The 24,983-nt window shown below is 41.0% G+C and overlaps 1 protein-coding gene across 2 annotated transcripts in view; it reads right to left on the minus strand.

Moving 5' to 3' along the window:
* SPATA13 (spermatogenesis associated 13) overlaps window positions 1-24,735 on the minus strand; it is a 165,030-nt gene extending 140,295 nt beyond the window's left edge. The window contains exon 1 of one of the 2 annotated variants that reach the window (XM_052812622.1): window positions 24,402-24,735. In XM_052812622.1, the coding sequence (XP_052668582.1) occupies window positions 24,402-24,479 (78 nt within the window). In that variant the 5' untranslated portion in view covers window positions 24,480-24,735. The remainder of the gene's footprint in view (window positions 1-24,401) is intronic. The other variant, XM_052812619.1, reaches the window with a different exon arrangement.
* Between the last annotated feature and the right edge of the window lie 248 nt (window positions 24,736-24,983).

The following is a 24,983-nucleotide window of genomic DNA, read 5'->3' on the forward strand; positions in this document are numbered from 1 at the left end:
ATGCTGTGTGATTATCATTAAAGTTGTTCCGAACACAGGCAACAAAAGATGAGAAATTACATTCATTCTTTCCTTTCAATGTTGAATCCTAGTGGGAACAGTTACATCAGTTTCATGATACCTGAACTTTCACCAAAACATCTAGCTGGCCTTGAGAGCAGAGCTGAAGAGAAAAACCCCAAAATTTCATATTTGTAGACACTGTAAATCATTCCTTTCTTCTTAACTGTATTATTCCCATATTCCCTGAAAGGTCTTACTAGTTATTCCTATCATCATCAATAACACCGTGCATCTGGTTAGAAATTATCATGCTTTGGGAATACAAATCTTACATAAGAAATTTTGCTCAGGAAATTTTGCCCATGTGATTCAAAACTAATTCGTAATGTTGACATATTGCTAGTCATTTATGATTAGTGCTTTTTTGTTTATCTCATTAGGTTCTACAGTTGCATTACACATATATATTTGTGTGCATTTTCTGAAATAATTTGTTGCTTCTATCCAGTATTGGCATTTAAATGAAATATGCAAATTTAACTTTGCTAATTGTATTGGATTTACCTTAGATAAGGAAAACTGTCTTAGCTCTGTTCTTTGTGGTACCTCTAGTATAACTATTGATTTGCAGTAAATAGCGTGTGTTTCAATTCCAGATCCTAGCAATCTTCACCTCAAATGCGCGGTAATATTGATCTTCCATTGTGGTTGTTTTGTCCATTGCTTTCCACCGCAATTTCTAGTCTTGTCATTGAAGGTCATTTTCAGAACCATTTTCCTAATGAGATAAATTCAATAAAGTCATCTGACAATTCAATTTAAAAGAGTAGGTTTTCAGAGCAGGAAAATGTCACTGCAAATGTGAAGACCACTGAGTGTCATTTACGGCTGCTTCAAGTGCTCAGCTCCTTGAAATCTAAGCCTTTAAATATATTGGTAGAGCAAAGTGGAGATGAGTCTCACTCCTCCACATGAAAAGCCAGAGGAGTTTGCAGTCCACAGCAGCACAAGTATGCAGATAGGAACTAAAAACTGTGCTGGGTCAGAAACTGGCCACCAAAGGGTTCTCATTAAAGACCTTCATTTTGACTCTGTAGATTCTTTATAGCTTTAAGTTGTATTTTTATGTGATTACTGAACAAAAAAAAAAAAATTGTTACTTCTCTCCATCCTTGGCACACTCATTACTGTGCTCTAAAGCGACAATAACAGTGTAAGTGTTACTAATATCAGGCGACTGTTACTAATAACTCCCGTTGTTCAGAGACCTTTTCCTGGGGGTGTTTTGAGAGCTGATATGCAAAGACCCTGGCAAAGAATCTGATCAGAGGAAACTGGCATTTAGCCGCGCTAAGTTTGCAGCTGTCTCTATGCCAGCATCAAAGCATTGCTTTAACAAGGGAAAAAAGGACAACAGGTCTGAGTGGCAGGGTGTACTCTTCCCAGCCCCAGCGAGCAGAGAGCCTGCAATGAAAAGAGCTATTATGGGACACTTGCAAGCCAGCATTTATAACGTAACTCAGCTAACTGAGTCATGTCCCCCTTTCAAATACAGAAGAACATTTTAAAAGCAACTTTACCCAAAATGCCAAAAATGTGTATTCTGTTTACTGCTCTGGTTATTGGTTTCTAACGATGCCAGAGGGCACAGACACGTTTCCTAACTACCGAAGCTGGCATGTCTTATGAGCCACTTACTTACACAAAGTGCAACTTTTGCTGAGAATGTCAGGGTGAAAGGCCACAGTCCCGTCCGACCATGTGCTGTGCTGGAAAAATGCATCATCTTTTTTTCTTTCCAGTATCGAATACTGCTCTAGTACTGCTGCTGTGCGGTCAGATACAGTGTGTCTTCACAAACTTGTCCTGCCCCTCTTGGGGAAAATTTGGTCACTCAGACTGAATGGTTCGACACAACAGCACTTTTCTTTACTAACACCTTGCTTGCTGCACTGTCAGCTCAGCTACTTGGGCAAAGTCTTTAATAAGTAAACTTTGTGCCACAGCCAGAGACTCTTTGCTAAGTTTCACCTGGAGAAGCAGGGTTTGGGTTGTTGACAGCAGTGGGCAAAGTGCTCTTTCCCTCACTCTCTTCCAAAACCAGGGACCCAGAGAAAAGCAATGGACCAGTGCTGGCAGTAGCATGGTAAGGATGGGGTCTGTCGGATGAACCAGAGAATTTGCTGTGTGCAGCAGTGGTAGCAAACTTCCATTCCTTTACTACCTGCAAGAAAAACTCTTCCTGCATGAGGCGCACAGTCTCCAGTGACTCTCAGCAGCAATAAAATGCCTCTCTCTGATTTCTAGAAAATGCCAAAAGCAGTTCATCTGTGGCCTAGAACATCTATATAATATCCCAAATGATTTATAGGACTACTAGGTAACACAGATTGTGATAAAATGGAGAATACCTATACATAAGAAACATTTCTGTTCAGCTTCTAAGGTTTCTGCTATGCATAACCTTGTGAAAGCAATAAAACAAGAATTTAAGCAAACCAACAGTGCATGTTTTCTCATCTTCCCACCCAAGCAAATACATGGCCACTGCTCACCACAGACCAGACCTGAAGACTGACCTGAAGTCTCTCTCCTAGAGATGTCTGCTTTCTTGCATCAATTTACCAAACATTCCTCAAATTTCCCTCTGCTGACCCATTCACTGTGTTGTCCCCACGTGTACACTGTTAGTTGTCTGAAGCTTTGCAGCACGCTTCGAAGCCTGCTGTGACAGGGAGCTGTGGAAAACCAGCAGAATTATAGTTGCAAAATGTGACTGAAAGCAAACGGCAGAGAGAGCAGCAGGAGGTAACCGGCTACCCAGTGAAGGAACAGCGCATTCGTGCTGCAGCACTGCATAGAATTTCTTTGCTTCTGTTATTTTGGGATAAATGTGTGTGCCACAATGATGATCGTCACAAGGGGATTTTACTGCTTCAATCTCTTAGTTTAGTGCTTTAATACCCTATTCAGTCAGCAGACATAGGAGCTGGAGCTCACTGGCATGCTAGTGCTAATAGACAGCTTCTGGGCTAGAGAGGACATTAAAACTTATTTGGTCCATCTAAAAGAACTATAGATTCACGCACATACAAACACTTCTGCACTTCAAACCCAAACTACTCTGTGCAAGTGTTTCTTCTCTAATAAGCAGAATAACATTATTTTCCCACACCAACAAAAGCATCTTTATTGGTAAATTCTTCTAAAATTCTCTACTTTGAGCCATTAAAAGCAAAAAAGCTTGAATCATTTGATGTAGAAACTTTCAGAAGTCTTGTTTACATTTCTCTTTTCAATACAATTTTTCTTTAGAATTCTATCTACATTTAAATTTTAGAGGCAAATGCAAACCAAATATAAGACTTTTTTAATTTGATGTCAACTGAACTATTGTTTTGTAAATTAAATGATACTTTCAAAAAGTAGCAGAAGCACAGTTTCCTGAGTTTCTCATTTGACTTGAGAGCCAAAAAGTCAATTCCTTACACAGTTGAACCCACAAGGATTTCATCATTCTTGAAGAAACCCCCCCAAAACATGATACCAGATATGGCTGTAGACATAGTATCTCTAATATTTAACTCTATTTCCTGAAACAAATTATGAAACATGAATTGAAAAGGTAAACTTTACAAACTTCTTGACTATATAAGTTAGGAGATACTTTTAATCTGGATTTATTCATTGCTATACTGCAAATAACCCATTTTCTGAACAGAAAATAAGACCTTTCATAAAATATATGTTAAACTGAAAGCATTTTTGGCAATCCAGGTGATGGGATGCAAAAGATTTGATGGCATGGCTGCTGGAAACAATAGATTTCTATAATTTTCCTTATATATATAATTTATAAGCATATGTAAGAAAAAATATTACTTCCAAACACTCTAGCTTCATCCTATTCCACAAATAGACTAATTCTTTTCTATCAGGATATTTGAACAATACTTTACTGTGGCTAAAACTTTAAATAACACAAGCGTGACGAAACCTGCACTATTCATGCAAAGAAGATAAATTATTATCTCCTCTGCATTTCATCGACAGTTTTTCACTGGAAATAATTATCTACAAGAACATAATAATTTTGTGTTGGGGTGGATATGATTAACTGTAGGCTAAGTTCATCATGTTTTATTATTATTCTATTTTATTAGGGATAGTAAAATTTATGGTACACATAGAATTTTTATCATAAAACTGACAGACTATATTCTCAGTATCAAACTAAACTCTTCAACTACAGCTATTTTTCTCAAAGGAGCCTATGATTAAACTGCAGGCCAAGTCTAATCAAAAGATCTTAACTAATATGATCATGTGTTTGGGAGCCCTGTTAAGCCCAGGAGAATCTCATTAATCAACTTTGGAGAGCCTAAAGAATTTAATTTAAAGTAAACTCATAAAGGGTACGTAGGTGCAAAATGTCTTTCTCCTGCAAACGCACATAAAGAAGTTGCAAGCACCGTGAAGTAAAACAGGCTGTGGCTGCCAATTTCTGATGAAAACAAAATCATCACATCACACCATGTTTCAACAGCAAACTTTTAAAATGAAAGCACCCCCCCCATTTCCCCACTGTAAGATCCTATCATAGTCAAGTTTTAGGTCTACACATGCACACAAGGGCACTCTTTCTCCTCGACCTGGCTGAGGTGACAGGGACTCCAGTACCATCTCCTGTCCAGGGAGAGGACAGAAACAGAGGGGATTTTCTTCCTTCTGCCCACGTACTCCGGTGATTCCTGTACCTCATCATCCTCTACAGACCGTTCCCTTCCCTCACTTCTCCTGCTGATTTGCACCTAATTCTGGCCCTCTTTTTCACCAGTAAACCTCTCCATTTCAGACTAGCTCCTCATCCTTCTGTCTCTCTTTGATTATATTCCCACATCACACCTCCAGACTCTCGGCTTATTCATCCTCGGTCCACTCCTAACTCCTCACATCCCCTCTCTCCCCAGTTTCCCTGTATCCTGTTAAACCTCTCCCCAGTCTTCCTCTTTCCCCATTCACACTCTTCTATATCCCCAGTATAGTTTATTTGCACCTACAGAAATACCCATCCAGTCACTTAAGCATCCAAGCAGGCAGGTAGGCAGGCAGACTCCACTCCTTTTAAGAGAAGGGACACAGGCACCTCTTTTAGTAGGCACATTGTTATAACAAGGGCAGTAGAAGCCAGCATCACACTGTCTCCAGAAGTACTCTGATAGTTTGCACGACAGAAAAATGAAGATTTTAATGGGAGTGCAAAGTAGCACAGAGCAATGTAAACCTCGAACACAAGGAAGAGCAAGATATACAAGCTCAAGTCTGTATTAGATTAATGAAATCATCTGCTGCTGGCTACCAAAGACCAGAGAAACAGGGGTTCAATCATCCAGATGCTCCACAGAGTCCAGAGCCCCAGGTGATCAAAATAAATCTCTTTGAGAAAGGATTACACTGACTTGACATGATTCAGTGTCATTCTTCAGTTGTTCTTGCAGGAATGCTGGCATAAAATGGAAGCTTGCCAACATAAAGATGGATGACAGCAGGAGTTACTGTGGGCAACAGGTCACATCCAAGGCAGACTCCAACATACTGCAGGAAATTGCTGCAGATAATGAGAAAAAGAGTCCAGAAGTTGGGAAACTTTGCACTGGTGCTGTTTTCAAAGTAGGTCACAAGTTTCACATCTCAGGGAAGGCAGCTCACACATATAACAAGATGCATATATTTTTAATCAGAACATGATCCATGGAAATATTTTGAGAAACAGAAACCTTTGTAATTCTCTGCATTTGAAGAACATCAAGGGAGGCCTGTCAAAAAAAGACAATTCTTGTGACCCACATCTCAAACTTTCTCTGGAAATCTGGAAAAATGTGTGGACAAGAAACTTAGAAAACTGATAGCTTGTGGCATTATTACCAATGGACAACTCACTGGGTGCTGCTGCTGGCATTTTCTCCAAGTCACTGTGCACAACAAACCACTGGACAACCCAAATGTATGTCTTAGATCTTGATGCTGTGAAAAGCCGAAATCAGGACTCTGTTAAGAGTCTTGTCTGGTAGTTTTTCATCAGGCTCAGGCTTCAATCTACTGCTACTAAGATGACACCAAAGCTTCAGCACACAGATACCCATTAGATTGTGACAAGAAGAATTGAAGACCCTGAGAGACCCAGTAAGATAAAGTTGTCCCAAGCAAAAAGAGACTCTCATAAATTCTACAATTCTAGAGCATTTATGATCAATTTGGCTGCAAAAATTTCAGGTAGATTTCAAGGGCAACTTGGATGTGGTGCCACCCCAGTCCCAGGCAACAATGGCCTGTGCTCAGAGCAGAAAGGCTTCAGCAAGCCCTCCTCATAAAGGTAAGAAAAACATAATCCCAGGGAACAGAATGAGATAATGTTTAGACAATGTTTTCAAAACCTAATTCAATTGAACCTTGGAATGAGCATCTGGAAATGGGAAGGAGAGGCAATTTCACAAGGTCCTTTGAGGACAGGAAATCACTGATCACAAGAAGCATATTGCATCTGTTTACCATCACTGTGGATTAGGGCGAAAGAAGAAAAAATGATACAGACAGTATGGTTACTCTGGCTTTGAATTTGCAATGTATGTCACCTCTACAGGTACTGTTAATATTGGCACCTGGAAAATGCACATGGATCCTGCTGTCAGCGTTAGTAGAAGTTCATATTTTCACAGTGTAGTCAGAAGTTTGATGGAAATATAAGGCACAGGCTACTGTTGTCTTAAGAGGCTGTCTAAAAGCAACAAAAGTACAAACTCTGTAGAGACGTCACATAAAATACATACAGTCCTTTAATTGCAGGGAACAATCTCATGAAGAGAAGTACAAATGTCATTCACCTAATTTACTGAGAAGCTAAATATTTTCAGACTGCTTTAGAAGTGTACTAGTAGTTCTAAAGCCAATTATACAGATTTATCACTTCCTAGTATGTGCTAAATAAAGGGATCAGAAACAGGTCTTCAGAACTTCAGAAAGTACCGAAATCCTGACCTTTAGGAACACAAAAAGCTCAGCCCATGGCTATGCAGAAATTAACAGTTATGCTGGGTTACAGCACTAGATTGGCAGAACATTTGTTCCACTGATCCTTGTTCTTCTTCAGGGTTTTGTGTTGATTCTTAGGCTGAAGCCTTTTGTGCTGGTAAATAGCTTCAGGAGAAGAGAAAGGATTCAACAAAGGCATTTAGCTTTTGAAGGAGCCTTTTCATTAGGTTATTTCTGAAAACAAAGAGAAGATAATGATACCGCTGGTGTTCACAGGATACCATGCTACTTTCTTCCTTCCCTCTTCCTATTGTTTCAACTTGACTTGACTTTACAAAATGCTGCACCAAGGAGAAAATAAAACCTGTGGCCAATACAATTATCCAACACCAGAATTATTCAAACTAATAGGATTCATATTTTGTTTTCTTCCAAAAGCAGCAGGGGAAATATTGTTATTGTTCTGATGTTTTCTATTTAATGTCTGAGAAGCCTAATGCCGGGAACAAGATGCTTCGGAAACCTGTGACTCATCGGCTCTTCTTCAAAAAGCTAAACATGAGAGGAACTACATGAAGAATTTATTTATGCTGTTAATGTCAGAAAAAAGTATTTCAAAGGTTCTGAAACAACTCCAAGTTTCACATCTAGCAGTGTAACGCATACAGATCTGACCGAGGAGCTAAAGGCAGGAGAAAAACAAAAGGAACATTTTCTGGATATCCCCCAGGACGGGCTGTGAAGCGCTTTCCCCACCACGTCCTCTAGCGATGCACCAGCTAATGTCAGCTTAAGGTTTTGTCAGGGCACAGTTAGCAATAGCCTGAGAATTCAGGTTTGCACATATGCTTACCACTTTACATGTAAACAACTACTTCACCTGCACTAGATTAAGGACGCTTAGGAATCGAGTGGATATTTGATTGGAGAGTTTGATACAGCCTGGTACAAAGCGAAAGGTCATTCACAAACCCTCCATCAGATGAGTTTTCAACTCCCACATGGTGACCAGGGTCATTCTGATCCACGCATTTGATTTGTGTCTATCCCCACTCTGGATAAGATGACAGTTTAATAGGGTTGAGAGAGCACATTTGAATTAGTAATCTGATTTAAGGGATCATTTGTAACTTCATTTGAAACAGCTATTTTTATAGCGTGTGAGAGAGAAAGGTTTATATACTATGTCTGTTTAATTTCGAGTTTCCTCCACACTTTCTTGCGTTATTAAAAAATGAATGCAGAAACCTCAAAACACCTCAAAAATAAAACGTGTGCTTATTCTTAACATTGGAAAAAATTCCTGCGGAGCACCTGTTCACAAAAAGCATATAGAACAGTTCCTGAGAGGAAATACTCCAGAGAGGTTATGATAAGCCATTAGATCCTACAGTCCTAGCCATAGCAAAACTTTTTTTGAGATGTATTTCTTTTAGTAGTTTGGTGCTTCTATAGTCATATTCCTTGCTGCACCAGTAGAGGCAACACAGTCACAATGTTTAAGGATTCTGCTGCACCACTGGGCTGCAGCAATTCCCACCCCAATGAGTCCAAATCACCCGCACTACAGTGATAGTTTGCTGGTCCAGTTCACAAATACTGAACCAACATATCACATGGCCCACTGTATTAAGGACAGATGAAATCAGAGCTGGCTTACCTTTATGTGCCAGGCTGTATTTCTGCAACAGGAGCTGAGCCATCCCCACTTCGGTGGGAAGCTCGCATGTTGTAAGTTCGTAGCACTGCACCTCTCCTGAAAGAGGCCCTAAGTCTTCTTAAGGAAATCTGTGTTTCAGGAGTTCATCAGACATAATACTAGATTGTTCTAAAGCAAGTAATATTCAGTTAGCCCTCATAGTACATTTACAAAGAGTATGAACACATCTGGTAGCAAAATGTCTTCTTACCAGAAGGCAAGTAAGCTGTCCCTTGATCTTTGCTAATGTTCTCCACACTTTTCTACACAATCTGCACTGCAATTGCATTGTGTCAGCTAGTTCTAAAGATTATAGTGGAAAAAAACCCCCACTAGTAGTATCTTCCTTACAAAGATAAAATTCTGGACCTATTAAAGTCATGAGGAGTTGCTACTGATTTTTATAGTTCCGGGATTTCAATAATAAAATCTGCAAAGTTGATTACATGTGGTTCCAAATCTATTTTTTAAGTACTCTGAAAATAAACTGCAGAAAATTTGCTTTACCATGAATTCACTTACAGGCGTTATTGGTATAGGCATTATGATGAAGCTCAGTAAAGGAAAAATTAGATCAAATAACAAAGGGAATTTCCTAAAAACAAAGACCATGGAATAGTTTCTTAAAAGAAAAAAAAAATCCCCAACACTAAGCCCATTTAAAATTACTCACAGAACAATCTCCCACTCCCCACCAGAGACAAGACCTTTCTTATCTCTAAACTAAATGAATTTGATGGTGGCTTGGATAGCAAGGGTGAAACACGATGATGCATTCTGGCTTTCACAAGAGCTCTCTTTGTGATCTAGTGGAGCTCTGCTAACAGGAACACAGGCATCAGCCTTGCAAGCCCCTGAAGTTCCAGTCCCAAGTGAAACAAATCTTGGTCACGGGGAACTAAATATATCCAACAGCTATCAGACAAGCAGGTCAGTAGCTTGTTCAGGTCAAGCCTTGTTGTAGCTCAGGCAATTCCTTTCCCAGCATATCAAAAAATATAGAAGTCATTGCAGAATATAAGTGGGAAACAGACTTCTAAAGGCTTTGCTTACTAGATAACTTCTGTTTAAACTGAACTAGAATTATCGATTTATAAATCTTTTGGGGCAGAAATTCTTCACATTTGTGTGGATAACATCTAATAGAATGCAGTTCCATTATGAACATATTTCGTGGATGTAAAACACGCTATAATGGTAACTAAATGTTAAAACAGATCTCCACGCATAGCTATGTCAGAAAGCACCATATGCTATCAAGGTCAGCATTTTTCCCCAAATGTTATTGCCCCCTGCTATTGCTTTTACTGTGGTTCATCAGAACTCAAGTCTGCAGCTCAGAAGCAAGAGAAGCGTGCAGCAGTGTATCCATTGCTCTGCCTACACAAGCACAAATATCCTGCCCAATTTGGTAGGTATGTTTCATTCCAATATTGTAATATTCAAGTTTTATCTTGTTTAAACTGCAAACCAAGTAATGCTGGAAGTCGACCAGCTGAGTTCCCACTTGCTTGCTTCTCCCATATTCAGCAGGTAATTGTTGTAAGTTTAAAACACAGAATGTGTTCTACAAACAGGGAGTTTTAAGGTAGGAGATGACCCAGCACCCTCTACCAAAATAGCATCATCCCTGTCCACTTGTGATGCCACCATTAACACAAACTTCTTACATAGCTGTATTGATTTCACAAAGGGGCAAAACAAGACTTTCAATGTTGCAAACTGCTCTCGTAGGTTACTGGAGTAACAACGGCACCAGGGAATGGTCCATTAACCTCAACGGGTTGCACTGACATCGCTACATTAAAAACGACAAAGGTCTTCAGTGCAGATGGTGCTGCAGGTTTCTACATCTTCCTGTCCCATTACCAACTCTGTAACTTCTGGTTCTTTTTAAGGTCTGAGTTCACAGCTTTTTAAATGGCCCATGACACGCGGGGTCAGAAGCACAAATGGTCCAACCAGGGCATCCTAAAGCTGAAGAAGAGCATGCCTTTATCTGGAAGAAAAGAGTGGCCAAGAGATACATTTCTAATGTCTTATGAAGCCTTGTAGCATGTGTGCTTAAACCAGCTTCACTGCAAAGGATTTCAAATTGCATTGCAATTATTATGTAACTTGGTTTAGTGGTAGGTGTCCCTGCCCATGGCAGGGGGCTTGGAACTAGATGATCTTTAAGGTCCCTTCCAACCCAAAACATTCTATGATTCTATGATTAACAGGCTGGATCCATGCTGCTTGTCTGATCATGCTGTCAGTAAATCAAGGAATACTGTGGTCATAATAATTTTAAGAGGATATATCCGCACACCCATTCTGATTCTTTGGACTAGACGTTATTTTGAGGCTTCTGAAATAAATCTTTTCCCTTTCTGCTTGCCTACAAGAATACAGCAGCTCTTTTGTTAGCTGCCTGCATCTGTGTTTTTGTTTGGGAAACAGATCTGGCTTGACTTGACATTGAATTAGATCTCAAAAGATTAATCCAAAGCCTGGAAAGCTTCTCCCTGGATTTATAAAGCTTTAGACTAGACCCCAAATGTCTAGACCACTGTATCCTTTCACCAGCTGAGATATTCAATCCCATGCCCATCAGGGGCCATGTAGGTCAATGACTGTCAGAGGGTACCTTTCCCAGGTTAACTACCTGGTTCAGAATCAAACTTTCCCTTACTTTGGCTTTAGCCATTTTAAAGGAATTAAAATGACGAAAATTATCTGAAGTCGGCATTTTCTTTTACCAGGTTAGACTCATTCTGACTCTCAGTCACAGTTGCTCTGCTTTCCAAAGTCACATAACAGTAGAGTAGCTGTGGGAGTTTGGATGTGATGAGCTCAGTACATTTCTTGGAACCTGCTCTTTATTGTATAAATCATATGGATTTGAGAACAGAAAAGCTGCCAAGATACGGTAAGACCTACCAACCATATGGGCATCCAACCAACACTGGACATCACGTAATATTTGGAAAACTTGGAGAAATTGTTTCATTCTTGCTCCACCTTTGCACTATCCCTAGCTGGGACAAGAAATTACGATACTTTGCAAATGCATCTCATTAATACGACTATTTAGGTAAATATCCATCTTTCTGGTTGTGTGAGAAAACTGGGCCACATTTCTGAGCTTTTTGAAGTCCACATTAATGGTAATCACATGCTCTGCAGTGTATATCTGGCCAATAGAAAACTTTAAGTCTTTTTTGTGTTTGTAATAATGCTATTTGCCTTGGTGGAAACCTAATGAGGAGCCTGTTATGTCTTCCAATAGTTTCTCTCAGCTAATAACATTTGCATTACTTTAGGCTGCAGGAAATAAGTTTTTGTAAGGATGAGTTTTCATGTGTCTGGGTAGACTTTAAAGTTAATTTCTTCAGCAATATTTGAAATGACTACTTCCTGCTCAGAGCATTAAAACGTACGAGAACAGAGGTACTGGGAAATCCTAATAAAAACGTTGGAAAAGGTCAGGCTTTCACGGCAAATTTCCATAATTCATTATGGATTCACTACACACAGACAGGCTGCAGTAAATTGTCCTGCTGACAAAACTGCAAAGAACAGTGAATGGAACAAACTGAACTGCTCTGAACGCAAGGACAGCAATGAGATCTCTAATTGGAGAAAATGAATTCCTCAGAAGAGTTCAGCCTGCAATCTTGGATTCCGAGTTTTACAGCAGAAAGAAGGCAATTACAATATTCCAAGTGATTCAGGTCATGTTACTTAAGTTATACATGATGCTTTATGTCTAAAATCTTCTAAATTATGGATTCAGTAAGTTATAAACGGTCCCCTCCATTTAAAGCAAGAGTTTTTTTCCAACGTATGCAGTGCAACTGAGAGGAGAAGGCAGGGGCAGCTTTCAAAAGCAGCTTATTTTTCTGTACCCTGGCTAAAGCCAGGCTTTTGTCCCGTTGCTTTAATGGTTTTACTTTGTTGTTTCTTTACTTCAATGTGGTATAAATGATTCTCTCTTGCTGGTGATCTTTGGGTGTAGAACTGGGCAGAATCTCAAAGTCTGGAGATCATTTACCAAACCTACATCTTTTCTGACTGGCTAAACATTGGCACAAACAAGAACATTAGTCACCATCATGACTAATGTTCATTAGTAACATTTTTAAGCTCAGAAACACAGCAGCTCAGATTATCCATCAGCTTAGAGAACCACTTCTTCAGTTACTGCACAAATGAACTGTGCATTGCTCACAGGTAGAAATGTTATTCTCCTTCTGCTTTATAAACCTGATACTTGACAATATCTAACCTGGGATCCGGGAATATTTCCCACCTCTTGCATCAAGGTCCGTTCTCTAGCTGAGTACTGAATGTTTATTGAGATAAGACTCAAATGTATACCATCACCCGCCCAGGCCCTGAACTATCACACTACTTCCACTGGAAAAATATGAGTAGGTGGGATCCACTGCACAGGCCAACATGCCTCCCTATAAAGATGACTGATGGACCAGGGCTTTTGGGACACCTGTAGAGCAAGCCAGGCCCATAGTTTGGAAACAGCAATGACACTGTCCAGTAAGAGAGGGCTAAGCACACACACAGGCCTTCCTAGCCTTCCTCCAGAAGTGAAAATACCATGTGCTTCCTAACCTAGAAACTTGGTCCTTACAGATCTCCCTTAATGAGTCTGTTCAAGTCATTAAAGCCTGCAATCGGTGACAACTTCAAAGCCGTTCTCCTGAAAAATACTGAAAGAAAGTTGCAAAGATGATTTGTATCTTGCCAAAAAAATCAGTAGATACTCCAAGGACTCAGTCACCGAAGGGAATGATGTATGAGTTTCAGGATGGTTAATGTTTTTTGTAATTCAGGGACAAACCCTGATCTAAAATCCTTTGAGGTAATGGGCACTGGACCCACTGAGTGCTCTAGTTGCTTCAGAATACAGAGATTCATTGTGTTGATGAGTCACTAGTTAATGGTTATAATAGTGTACAATAACAGTGTTACTGGAATAGCTAATCTGAATTCGTAGAAGGCAAACAACTGCAAACAGCTGAGCCTGTCATTGCTTTCTAATATAGTGTTAAAGGTCAAAATGGCAGCTTTTTGAAGTGAAGAAATGCCTGGTTTAATGGTGAACCAAAGAAAGTATTAAACCCCATATACTTTAATACTCTTTAACAAAGCAAAGTCTGCAGGCTGCACACAGACACGTTACTGATCTCCCAAAACACAGCTTCAGGGCTCTGTACTTGCAGGAGCCCTGTGCTGTCACCAGGGGAAGGCAGTGGCAGCCATAGTGTTAAATGCTGATGCAACACCTTTGCTTTCAGAGAGAAGTCAAGTTTTGGCACCCAAATGAAAGAGAACATTTTCATAAGTGATTGTTTATGTAACTTTTGGTCTATGTAAATCTCCTGTTAATGCATTAGGCCTTTAAAGAGGTTTAAATGGTGAAAGCCTCTCAGCTTATCTTTGAGCTTACCTGGAGTTACAGTGTTCATCCAGAGCTTGGTTATATTATTGCCTGAAGGATGACAAGGCAGTTAGAGAAGAGATAACAAGAAGTCTGTCATACCGCATACTCTATACCCTGGGTTATGCACAGCTCACTGTTTCATTCCTTTTATCTAGTAATGTGTAAACTTTAAACGGAAAACTTTTTGCTCACTCCAGTTCCCTCTTTTAAACACTATTTATTTCTTCCCAGCACCATTTTACTGAAAGATGTAACATGTGAGCAGGGGCAGAGGAACCCCTCCCTGCTATAGGGCCCAAGCAGCACTAGTGGAAGGTGTACAGCCCCCCCTTAGCTTTGTCCAGCCTGGAAATGAGCCAACAGATAATGACAGCAAGGTGAAACATCCCACCTTAAGACTGGAAATAAGGAAAACAAGAGAGAATGAGTTTATATTGGAGAACACTTGCTAAAAATTCCTCCTTGTTTGTACATAAGTTCAGTGCTGCCCGCAGACCCCTGCCACTGCCTGGGTGTGAGGGGCAGAGCCTGCTAAGCTGGCACAAGCCAAGCCTGGAACTGGCCAGTGGAGGCCAGTGTGTTGCCGGTTAATGTTCAGAGGCACTAATTCATGAAATTCTGCATGGAGGCAAAAAATGGGGCTTCGAGAGTATTTTGAGAAATATGTTGGACCCCTGCTTTGCTTAGGCTCCTCATTCAGCTTGGGTGCTGGAAATCAGAGCCAAAGGAGATGTGGAGACCAGGGTAATCCAGCGTAACATCCTTACAGAGCTACTTGCTGATCATTGTAGGATGTAAATCTCTCTTCATGAACATTAAGAAAACACCCACTGCCATGATGAGTATGGTCCTCTGAAGTCCTCCCTTGGAAAGCGCTAGGTGTTAGGATGTTGATTTGATCACGTCTCAATCAGAGACAGATAGGACTGCCTAGTCAGAGGACAGAGAGAGGGATGCTTAAAAGCATGAAAGGAAGTGAATGGCATGGTCTTTCCAGAGAGCTAGGTGTCTGTCTGTCACCACTGTCCCTGAACCCAAAAACCTACCTAGGGAAGCTGTTCTACCCCTTCTTTCTGATCCCAGAGGACCCCTCAGCCAGTAGGAAGGACACATTTCCATCTCGGTGTGAAGGTAGTGAGACCTGAGGAACTCCATGCAGTATCCTGTATTTCTTGACCCTCGGGATCAGTAACAGCCGTGGAAGCAGTGTAGTCTGATCTGCGACCACGTGGCTAAACTTGCCAGTTTCCTTGGGAAACAGGTGAATATTGCACTATGGCGCCTCAGTAACTGCCAGAAGCTCACTAAGGCAAAGAATTCTTTTTCTCCAGTTGTAAATAAAGATTTTTAAACTATACTTTTCTGTCTGACTCCAGGCAGGAGGTGTTGCCAGGGAACATTTTTTGTGAAAAGAGGTTAGCTTCAATACAGCAATCAAAGACACTGCTAAACATTCCCTGCTGCTGAGACCAGTTTTGCAAAGACCCACCGGGATTTACAAGTCTGATTAGAAGTTGCTGGCCTTATAAGAAACTTGAATAGGGTACAGCTCAGGAAATATTTCTACCACATTTTGCGGCCACATTGGGAGTTAAATAATGTATGTAATACATGTTTTCTCAACTGCCCACCCCCAGCACTTGGAAGTCCCTGTCCCTGCTGCAGGGGTTGCTGAAGTTCTTCTAAAGCAGCAGGTAAGTCATTGTGATGTACAGGATGGCATATTAAGATAAATTGACACATATTTCTTTAATGTCCGAGGTTGTGATGTGATTCACAAGAGCTCTTATCAAAAGTAAAAAATGAAACTGTCATCCACTAGAACTCTTGCAATGCCAGTTAATGTCATACAACCCTTGCTTCTGCAAAAAATTAGGCTAACTTCAAAAAGGAGAGGGGGGACTGGACACAGTTTAATGCTCAGGTTGTATAAACATCACACCAGAGTGCTCTCTTCAGAGGAACTCTGGGTCTCACTCATCCCTGCACCATCTCACTCTCATTTCTCACATGTCTTCAGTCATGTCTGAACTAAAGCAGAAAGCACTTTAGGCCAGGGACTATGTCTTTTTATATTTCATAAAGCACCTAGGACCCTTTTAGTTGCACTAAGACAATGGATATTGTATTAAGAGGAATGAATTATTACTGCTGTGGAAGATTTCCATACGTTGCTCTGAGTTTGCGACTGCTCCTTTTATAATAATAATAGTGAGAATAGCTTCAAATGTTGTTAAATAAGGCATGAAGTGTCTAAGTGAGTTATAATACCCCAGTGCTACTATGATTACCAAGCACTAAACACCTGCATGGGAACAGAAACTGAATCCCATGGGCAAAATACATAGCTGCTCTGTCATTTCATAATGTCTTGTCATCAAAATCAGTGTTCCACATAAAGTAGGTTTATTCTTTTTGGTCAGAATCCAAAACTTCACTTCTACAGGACAACTCCTAAACTTCCCCCATACACACACCTCTTTGTTTTGGTGCTGTGTCATCATATTTTCCAGTCTCTGTACTGCTCAAATCAACACTTTGTCTTCAACAAGGACCTTGCAATTTCCACTTGTAATTTACTGCTTTCTAGGCATTCTCTCCAGTGACAGCTTTCAGTTCCCATGCATTTACTCTCTTCCTCCTATTTCTTACCCAGTTTCATCTTACAAGACTACTACCTCTGATCTCCTTTCCTAATATCTCATCAGGACAGTAAAGAATGACTAAAGGTAGAGCTGACGTTAACTAGTGAATGCACACATTTTGAGTTTAATATTTGAAACAGCACACATCCATCTGTATGTCTCTGCGGATGTATTGTTTGCATCTCTCTTAACAGATCTCCTGTACATTACTTATCTGCTTAAATTTTAAACTATTTGGAGGAAAAATTAGCACCTGTCACTTGGGAAAGCAAATGTGATCAAGCAGAGGTTTGACTTCACAGTTTGCATTTGACATCAGCTTCTTGTATGGCTGCATTTATGCATTTAGGCTGTGGTTCTGTGATGGCGTATCTAAGAACCACCAACAGTGTAAAATGGATCTGGTCAGACATGAGAACATGACTGCAGTTCAGACAGATTAAACACACTATACAGGAGAGAGTTTAAGCTGCGTAATGGTTTCATCCTTTTGCGGAGGCGTTTTATGCTGGCTGTAGGAGGGCAGATGTTCCTTGATCTAGCATAAAAAGGGAAATGTGCAGACAGATTATACCTGATTGGGCATAAAGCCTGACAGTACAGAATAGATCCATCAGTGTTTTTGAATAAATTTGGATCAGCAGTGTGTTTATGTTAAATCAAAGCTTGGCTTTAGATGGCCATGGCATTTCTGATGAAACATGAGGATCCCTAATGGCAGATTTACCATACTGTCTAACCATGATGTTCAAGATTGACACATGCTCTCTTCCCATTGCAGCTCTGTCAAATTAGGTCATTAAGTCCCCTAATGTTCAGGTCTTTCCCAGTGCGTCTCCCTGCAAAAGGATATGGACCAAAAACTCCCAAGCAAAATTTTCGGTTGTCCCTGGAACAGATTGATCATCACCTCTGCCAAGAGCACAGCTGTAGGAGACAAGTGTTGTCACAGTGAGAGGACTTTATCCCCTGCCCATGTAGTTCAACACAACATATATGAACACTAACACCACTGACTGATGCCAGTGGAGCTGAAAGGACTCAGGCCAGCTGTATCTGCCAGAGGCACAGAAGGTATTTAGGTATTTCTAATAATTGCAAGAAAACAGAAAGATTTAAAGCCAAAGGAGAATCCTGACAACTGCAGCTGAAATCCTCAGATACGTGACATAAGCACTGACAGAGGTATAGCCAGTCTCACTTGTGTTTTGCACTGCTTTCCAGAGCAAGCCACCCTGTGAAAGGAGCAGCACAATACGGTAACTGATTTCCTTCCTTTCTCTTTCTATTCTAAAACTTTAACCAATAAAGATATTCTGATACAAAATATGGTAAGAATTGGATAAGAAACACATTTTTATACCCATAAAAAGCCCTTTTCTTGTTTTAAATGATAAATACCTTTTTTTCATTTCCAGCAAATAAGCATAGAAATCAGTTTCAGTATCTAGTCAGACAACAGAACAAGTTCTTAGGATTTTGGTCATGAACCGCTAATTGATGGAGAAATGAACACAAAGGGAATGCTTCCCAGAAACCAGAAACTGCTTACAGAATTGAACAGTGTTTGCATGAAGGAATCAAAGAATTTCAAATCTCCAGTAAGGTAGTTAAAAGTAGAGGTGGTACACTTGAAAACAGTAATGGCAAAATTTATGCAGTGATTTGCCACAAATAGTTTGCCCAGCTCTAACCAGTCCTGTCTTACAAGTGACGAGACATTTCCTTATGGGAATTACACCACAGTTTAGCAGCTTTCACTTTATCCTGTCCCTCTCTCTCTTCCGTCTCTCAGTTTAACTGCTATCAGGAAAAAGAAGCTGAGAAGTGTTGTCACAACAAGCCATTTGAATGAGTAGCATACAGAAGAGAGGGAGAGAAAGTGGTAATCAACAGCCCATATCAAATATAAAGGAACTATAGCTGGTACTGCTTAGAAGAAAAATACATAAATGACTAGACACAGCCTCTAGTAAAAATACCCATCCTGAACTTTCCATTTCTTCAGTGTGAAGACAAAGGGTCAACAGACACGGGCAGAGCTGAGCCAGAGCAGTTTTGATTTCATTGTGCTGCTCTGAATGTTGTTCATTTGCTACATTGCAAATAATGGTCCCTTTTTGTCACCGCAAGAACAATAACAGTGACACCAAAATGCTTCTCATGCCTTTCAGTGCAAGTCACTGCAGTGATTCTGTTCCGGCCTCTACTTAATTCTTCTGTCCCGATTGCAGCAATATGTCCGTGGTTTCCGTGGTTCTTCTCCCTTGTTCCGAGTTGCACAACTACTTTGTTTACAGCTTTTTTCTTCTCGCTGGATACAAATGGCTCCGATGGGGGACTCCAGCCCTTTGGCATTCAGAGTACCCCCGCTGAAGCTCACAGGGAAGGAGATCTTTGCTACCATCTGCTGGTGAACTACAGTTGGGCATCAAACGAGCATCACTGACTTGATTTTCTGCATCACCTGACCCCTCAGCAAGAATCTGCTGATCCATTTCAGTCACGTTCATTTAAGGGTTTGGTAGGAGGCTAAGAAAATACTGATATTTTTGTGGTGTGGCAAGAAGCCAGCACAGGTGGGCATGTTGCACTGAAAGAAAAATAATCAGGGAGAGGTGGAGAAAGGGATGTCAGTCCTCTAAAGATGAGCAAATCTCTGCTAGCAAGACTTTTGAGGAGACATATGGGAGCTACAGAACTCCCAGAAGTGTAATGACAGGAAGAATACCTTGGTCTATCATCATGGCTCAAGGTAATAAAGCTCTGAGATTGTTGCTAGAAATAATAAGTCATCACTTCAAAAAGTACTTGTTTCTATGGCAGTAGCTCCCAAATCAGGCATTGTAATCCCAAAGATGATTGTGTCGGTGTGCAGTGGGGTTCAGGGTTGCTGAGACAAGTATTTGGGGTCATTGACTATTACTGGACTGTGAATATTATGAAGAGTGAAGGGAATTTGTCCACCTCTCTTTTGGGTGCATCAAAAAGGAACAAAATCAACTAACAAATGTACAAGATGGGGTTCATCTGCACTCATGAGCAGGGAGAAAAAAGAGATGTCTCACATGCTTGTCAACCTTGAACAAAGTTCATAGAAGCTGATGTACAAATATCTGGCATATATATTGGGGAGCTCTTTAAAAGCAAGGTGAAAAAAAGCATTTGAAATGAAGACTGAGAACAATAGCTGTTACTGGATGTTTTTTCAGGGAACATGCACTTGGAAGTATTTGGCAGCTCTAAATTTAACAGTTAGAAATGAAGTGCTTACTGCTCAAGGAGAAATGTACTGTTCTACAAGCTGAAAACAACATCCAAGTAAAGAACAAGCTGAAATTCTTTCCCACAGGTGCTGAGCTCCGTCACCTCCCTAGCTTTAACAGGATCTGGGGAGCAAAGCGGCTCCTTGGACTAACGCAAGACCTTCCTGGATTCAGCCCTAGAGTAATCCATTGCAGCATATGCCACACTCACGCTGCCCTCCTCCTGCACTCAGTTCTCTCCCAGGTGCCATCACATGAGGATGACATTCGTCATCACCGCACTGTCCTTCTGCTCATGATCTGGTCCTTTGCTATGGTGCACTAAATCCATAGATAAGCCTGTTTCTGTTTGTACTGTATTTACCACTGTGGGTTTTGACACTGCGGGTGTATTTAGGCACTACCACAACAAAGTAGTAACAAACCGTTCACTAATCTGCACATACTCTTGCTGAACTGGGCAGACGACCGTAGCTCTACGTAAGTCTAACCAAGGTTTCTTAAACAGCAGCAGGGAAGGTTATTCTGAGCCAAAAAAGCTGTGTGCTGCCGCCCACTTCCCACGCCTCCCATCCTGCCTCCCCACTGGCCCTTCACAAGCAAAAGCACTGTATTCAGCTGGTGCAGAAAGAAAGTGAACACTAAGCTCCCGATTTTTCTGGTTTCCTTATCACAGACATTGCTCCCTTCGTACGATTCGAACATTGTTCTCACATCCTTAGGGAGGAGTTTACATCATTATTTCTTAATAGCCTTTCAGACGACAGGTCCCTGCCCCAACGGCTGTAACTGCCAGGGAGAGAGCCATTGTGCAGCTTTTGAAAGTTGGCAACAACGCTTTTGGGTCGGGTTCCAACTGCCTGCAAAGCCACCCCTAGCTCATTTATCTATCCGTGTCAGGGAGATAAAGTGCAGCATCAATTGGTAAGAAAGCCCCGAGTTAGGTTGATCCCCATCAAGTGAATTTCCTGGCCTTGAATAGAAAGCCACAAACCAGCAGATTTTGCTGCTTCCCCCCATACAGTTCAGACAGGATTCAACGAAACCAAACCACCAACGGTAAGAGAAAATCAATAGGATTCAAGTGTAGCTAATCCTCAACAAGTGAGTACATTCTGTAACTAAATCTGCTTGTACCCTGTGAATTTGAATTGCATTCATCTAAGCAGCATGTCATCTATTCACAGGTTAGGAAATGAGTGGTAGGAGGTTGTTGGTATATCAATAGCAGCATGATCTTGTTATCTGTTCTTAAAGCCAGGTAGAGGACACAAATAGGCACAATACGAGACTCCCTGAATGTTAGCAGCAACTGATTGAAAATGCAACAGTAATTCCCATGAGTGAACCCTGAAAAGGCCTTTGAAGAGGGACTCTGGCCAAGCTGATACCGGCCGCAGTCTGATGTGGGTAACCCACACATATCTCGGAGTACTCAGCTCTCTGCTCTGCCGACCAGCTCCATGCCTGTCAACAGATCGAGAAGTACCGTCAGCCTGTTCTCTAAGGAGCAGGGAAATGAAGGGAGGCAGACTGACAGAGAGAGGTGAGAAAGAGCAGATCAGTCCCCTTCTCCAGGCTCTGTAATAAGAATGCTTATGATTTATAATAAAGATGGCTCTTGCTTTGGTTTTCAAGCATTGGTACCTATGTGAAAAGGCATGTTCAACTCTGAGCCGTTCGCATTTGTCAACAGCCTTTCCAGCTGTCACTTCCCTCTAGTTGTCCTGTGTCCATACCCTCCCCCACTTCTAATTAAACTAGTTTTTACCAAACAATGTTTTGGCAAAAGCAACGGGGTTATGCCCTACAGACTGTGAAATGTCTGGAGCAGGAGTCCTGTCTTTCTTCCACTGAAATGTCATGTAAATGAGTATTTTACATATAATTAGAGTGGGCTTTGGCTGGAATATTTTTCACCAATACTTCTAATGAGAAATTGATTTCTAACAGAAATGAAAACTGCATAGCATAGGGCAGAAAGATAACAATTCAGGACAGAACTTGCACCATTCCTCCTGGACCCAAGACGTGTGCCACAGAGCTGCCACATCCTCCTGGCCCCACCACACCGTGGAAGATTCATCTGCTGGTCCTGCTGTGGTATGTGGAAAATGGAAAAGCAGAACATCTCAGCGCTACCTGCAGGCTGGGCCACTTACTCTTGAAAGAAAAAGACTTAGCAGTCTGAAAATAGATGTCTCTGTCCTCCCTCCTCCAGCAGTGATGTGACCTCTTTCAACTGCAAGGAATTTAAATTAACTTGCAGTACCAGTGCTGTTCTGGCTGATATAAGGATGAAAGCAAGGTAAGGTTGTAGGTAAAACATATCTTTCATTAGCCTCCTACTGTCATAATGGAAGGCTTGTGTGCCTGCAACCTTGTTGGATTTTTCCAACTGTAAGTGTTGGTCAATAAAAATATTGCCTCCCTCCACGAAGCTTTCCTTAAATTAACTTAGCATTACTTATGTAAGCTCTACTGCAGATCCATCTCTTCTACTGGCTTGGCATCCCATCTTGCTTTTCCATATAATTGTGCCCACTTTTTCACATATTTTTTACTTGGTTAATCAATCAATGTACTGCATTTCAGGAAGTTCTACTGTACCATGGTTTCTTTTAGCTTTTACTTTTAAGCATTTGCTCATGTTTGCACATTGCACATATCAAATAATTTAAATTATGCAAATAATGAAAGAGCTAGAGAACTGGAAAAGTGTGCCAGGATGCACTTTTCAGTACTTGCCAGTTTGTTCCAGAGGGATTTACTACAATGCACTTATGTCTAACAGCCCTCAGCGATGTAATAAATGAGCACTGAAATGCAGTGCTCAGCTGGGTTATATTTGCATCCATGTTTGCTGTACCAAGAGCTCATGAGCCAGGGTCAGGTAGGAACACTGCAGCATGGTAAGATTCTATCCTTTTCCATTTCAATCCCCTCTTCTAAGTGCCTTGCAGCCTAAAGGCAGAGATCTGTAAGTCCTTACAACTCTTGATATGAAGGCAGAAAAATCTTCAACACACCATTAGCAAGCATAGGTAAGGCCATTTTCTGTTGTGTTGAAATGATCTTTTATTACCGTTTAGTGAATACACATTTGGGAAGGTAAGTTTTCCTAATAAATAGGGAAACTGAAGCAATATTACCATAGACTCTCCCACAGAGGGAGGGTGTCCACTATAATTTTACTCCAAACACACTTTGTTCCAGTAGATGTTTTTTTATTTAGCATATGATGCTACAAATAGCACAGACCTGGGCTGGGGCCACACTGTAGCAGGCCCTTTAAAGACCTTCTAATAACAGCTTCTGGGCAGTGTCTACCTCACAAATCAAGAGAAAAGACAGGTCGAAGACTGAGAAAACGATACAGCAAAGGTATGTGACAACTACTTATGCAGCATAATGAATCATGAACAGCTAAAGCAAGAGAAATTACCCTGCTCTGCCACTGTATCTAGTTATTCATAATTGTCTCACATCTGAAAGGCATAATAACAGACAGAGGTCAGGTTCCTACAGTAACTGCTCTCTAAGTAACAGACTCTAAAATGAAGGTTTTAAAGCAACACTTCAGAAGATAGTGGCTGTCTTCTCAAACTGCACTATAGTGAAAGCACACACTCACTAGAAGAGAAAGGAAAGGCAATGAACCTGGTCCCGTCTCATCCTGACAATGCTCTTCAAGATGAGATGAGAACATTTGTCTCAAGGAAATGAAGATCTGAACTGAATTACTGAATGGGAGAAGGAACTGATGTGCAAAGCATCTCTGGCTTCTGCCAAATTTTATCACAAACCCATGCCAGGTAAATTAGGCATCTAGGGCTTTTTTGCTTCAAGACCCTTACCATAGGGATGCAAATTTTTCTAATTTATCATACCTTGGTACAGTTCACAAATCCTTGCAATCCCTAAATTATCTAGGAAGCTTGAAAGCTTTCCCCAAACAGTGTCCCTTCCTTACAGAAATGAGTAGCTTGTGTTTATATACCTCTCTGGATTTGCTGTTAATATAAATACAGTGGCATTTCCAGACCAGAATGAGGAAAGTGAGTATGAATTTGCCTATTTTAGAAGTCAAATGAGAAAAGCTTTAAAAGCAAAAGAATAAGCTGTTCTCTAGAACCAGATCCATTTAGTCTAACTCCAACCAGTCGTGCATATGCCACTTTGCAGTGCAGTTCCCTTAAAACGTTATTACTCCCCTTAAAACTTTGTAAACGTGGCCTACGGTTGGGAAAAGAGTTTAGATACTCATTTTCCTGTTCCATCAACCTTTTTATACGATGCATATCTGAGCTTACCTTCCATGTGACGGAGGGGCAGGCTGCCAAGGTGAAGGTAACTTTCTCTGTCACTACATTGAAGGTGACACGAAACATGGTTTGTATTCCAGTGGCCTCAGACCCAGGGTAGGAATCTTCAGTGATGGTCACACTGCTCACTTGTGTACATGCTGCCGGGCTCCTGTCACACTGCACTATACATTCGGTAAAGCCATAACGTTATGATCAAAGCTGAAGCCTGAAACAGCTGTAAGGGTCCAGCTTTTCCCAGCAGCCTTGCTCCTGTGTGTCAGAACTAATCAGATTAGCTGGTTTTACTTGTCTGAGTTGGGACTAACAGGTTAGCAGAACAGTTTGGGTGGGGGAAGGGAGCAGTAAATAAATCAAATTAGGGCATTTACTAAGCAGCTGAGATTTCCTTCCTGCTCGCCTTTGTCTCTTTACAGGACTCACACAGAGCCAGAACAATGCACCACAAAAACGCAGCTTTGTTTTAGAGCAGCTCTTTGTATAGGACAATCTCTCTAACTTTGCCTTGATTTGATTCGGTTTTGGTTGCCAGTGATCACCAAGAGGAGAGCTCTCCCACAGTGGCCTGGA

This window comes from Harpia harpyja, chromosome 17, assembly GCF_026419915.1.
Source record: "Harpia harpyja isolate bHarHar1 chromosome 17, bHarHar1 primary haplotype, whole genome shotgun sequence".
Lineage (NCBI taxonomy): Eukaryota > Metazoa > Chordata > Aves > Accipitriformes > Accipitridae > Harpia > Harpia harpyja.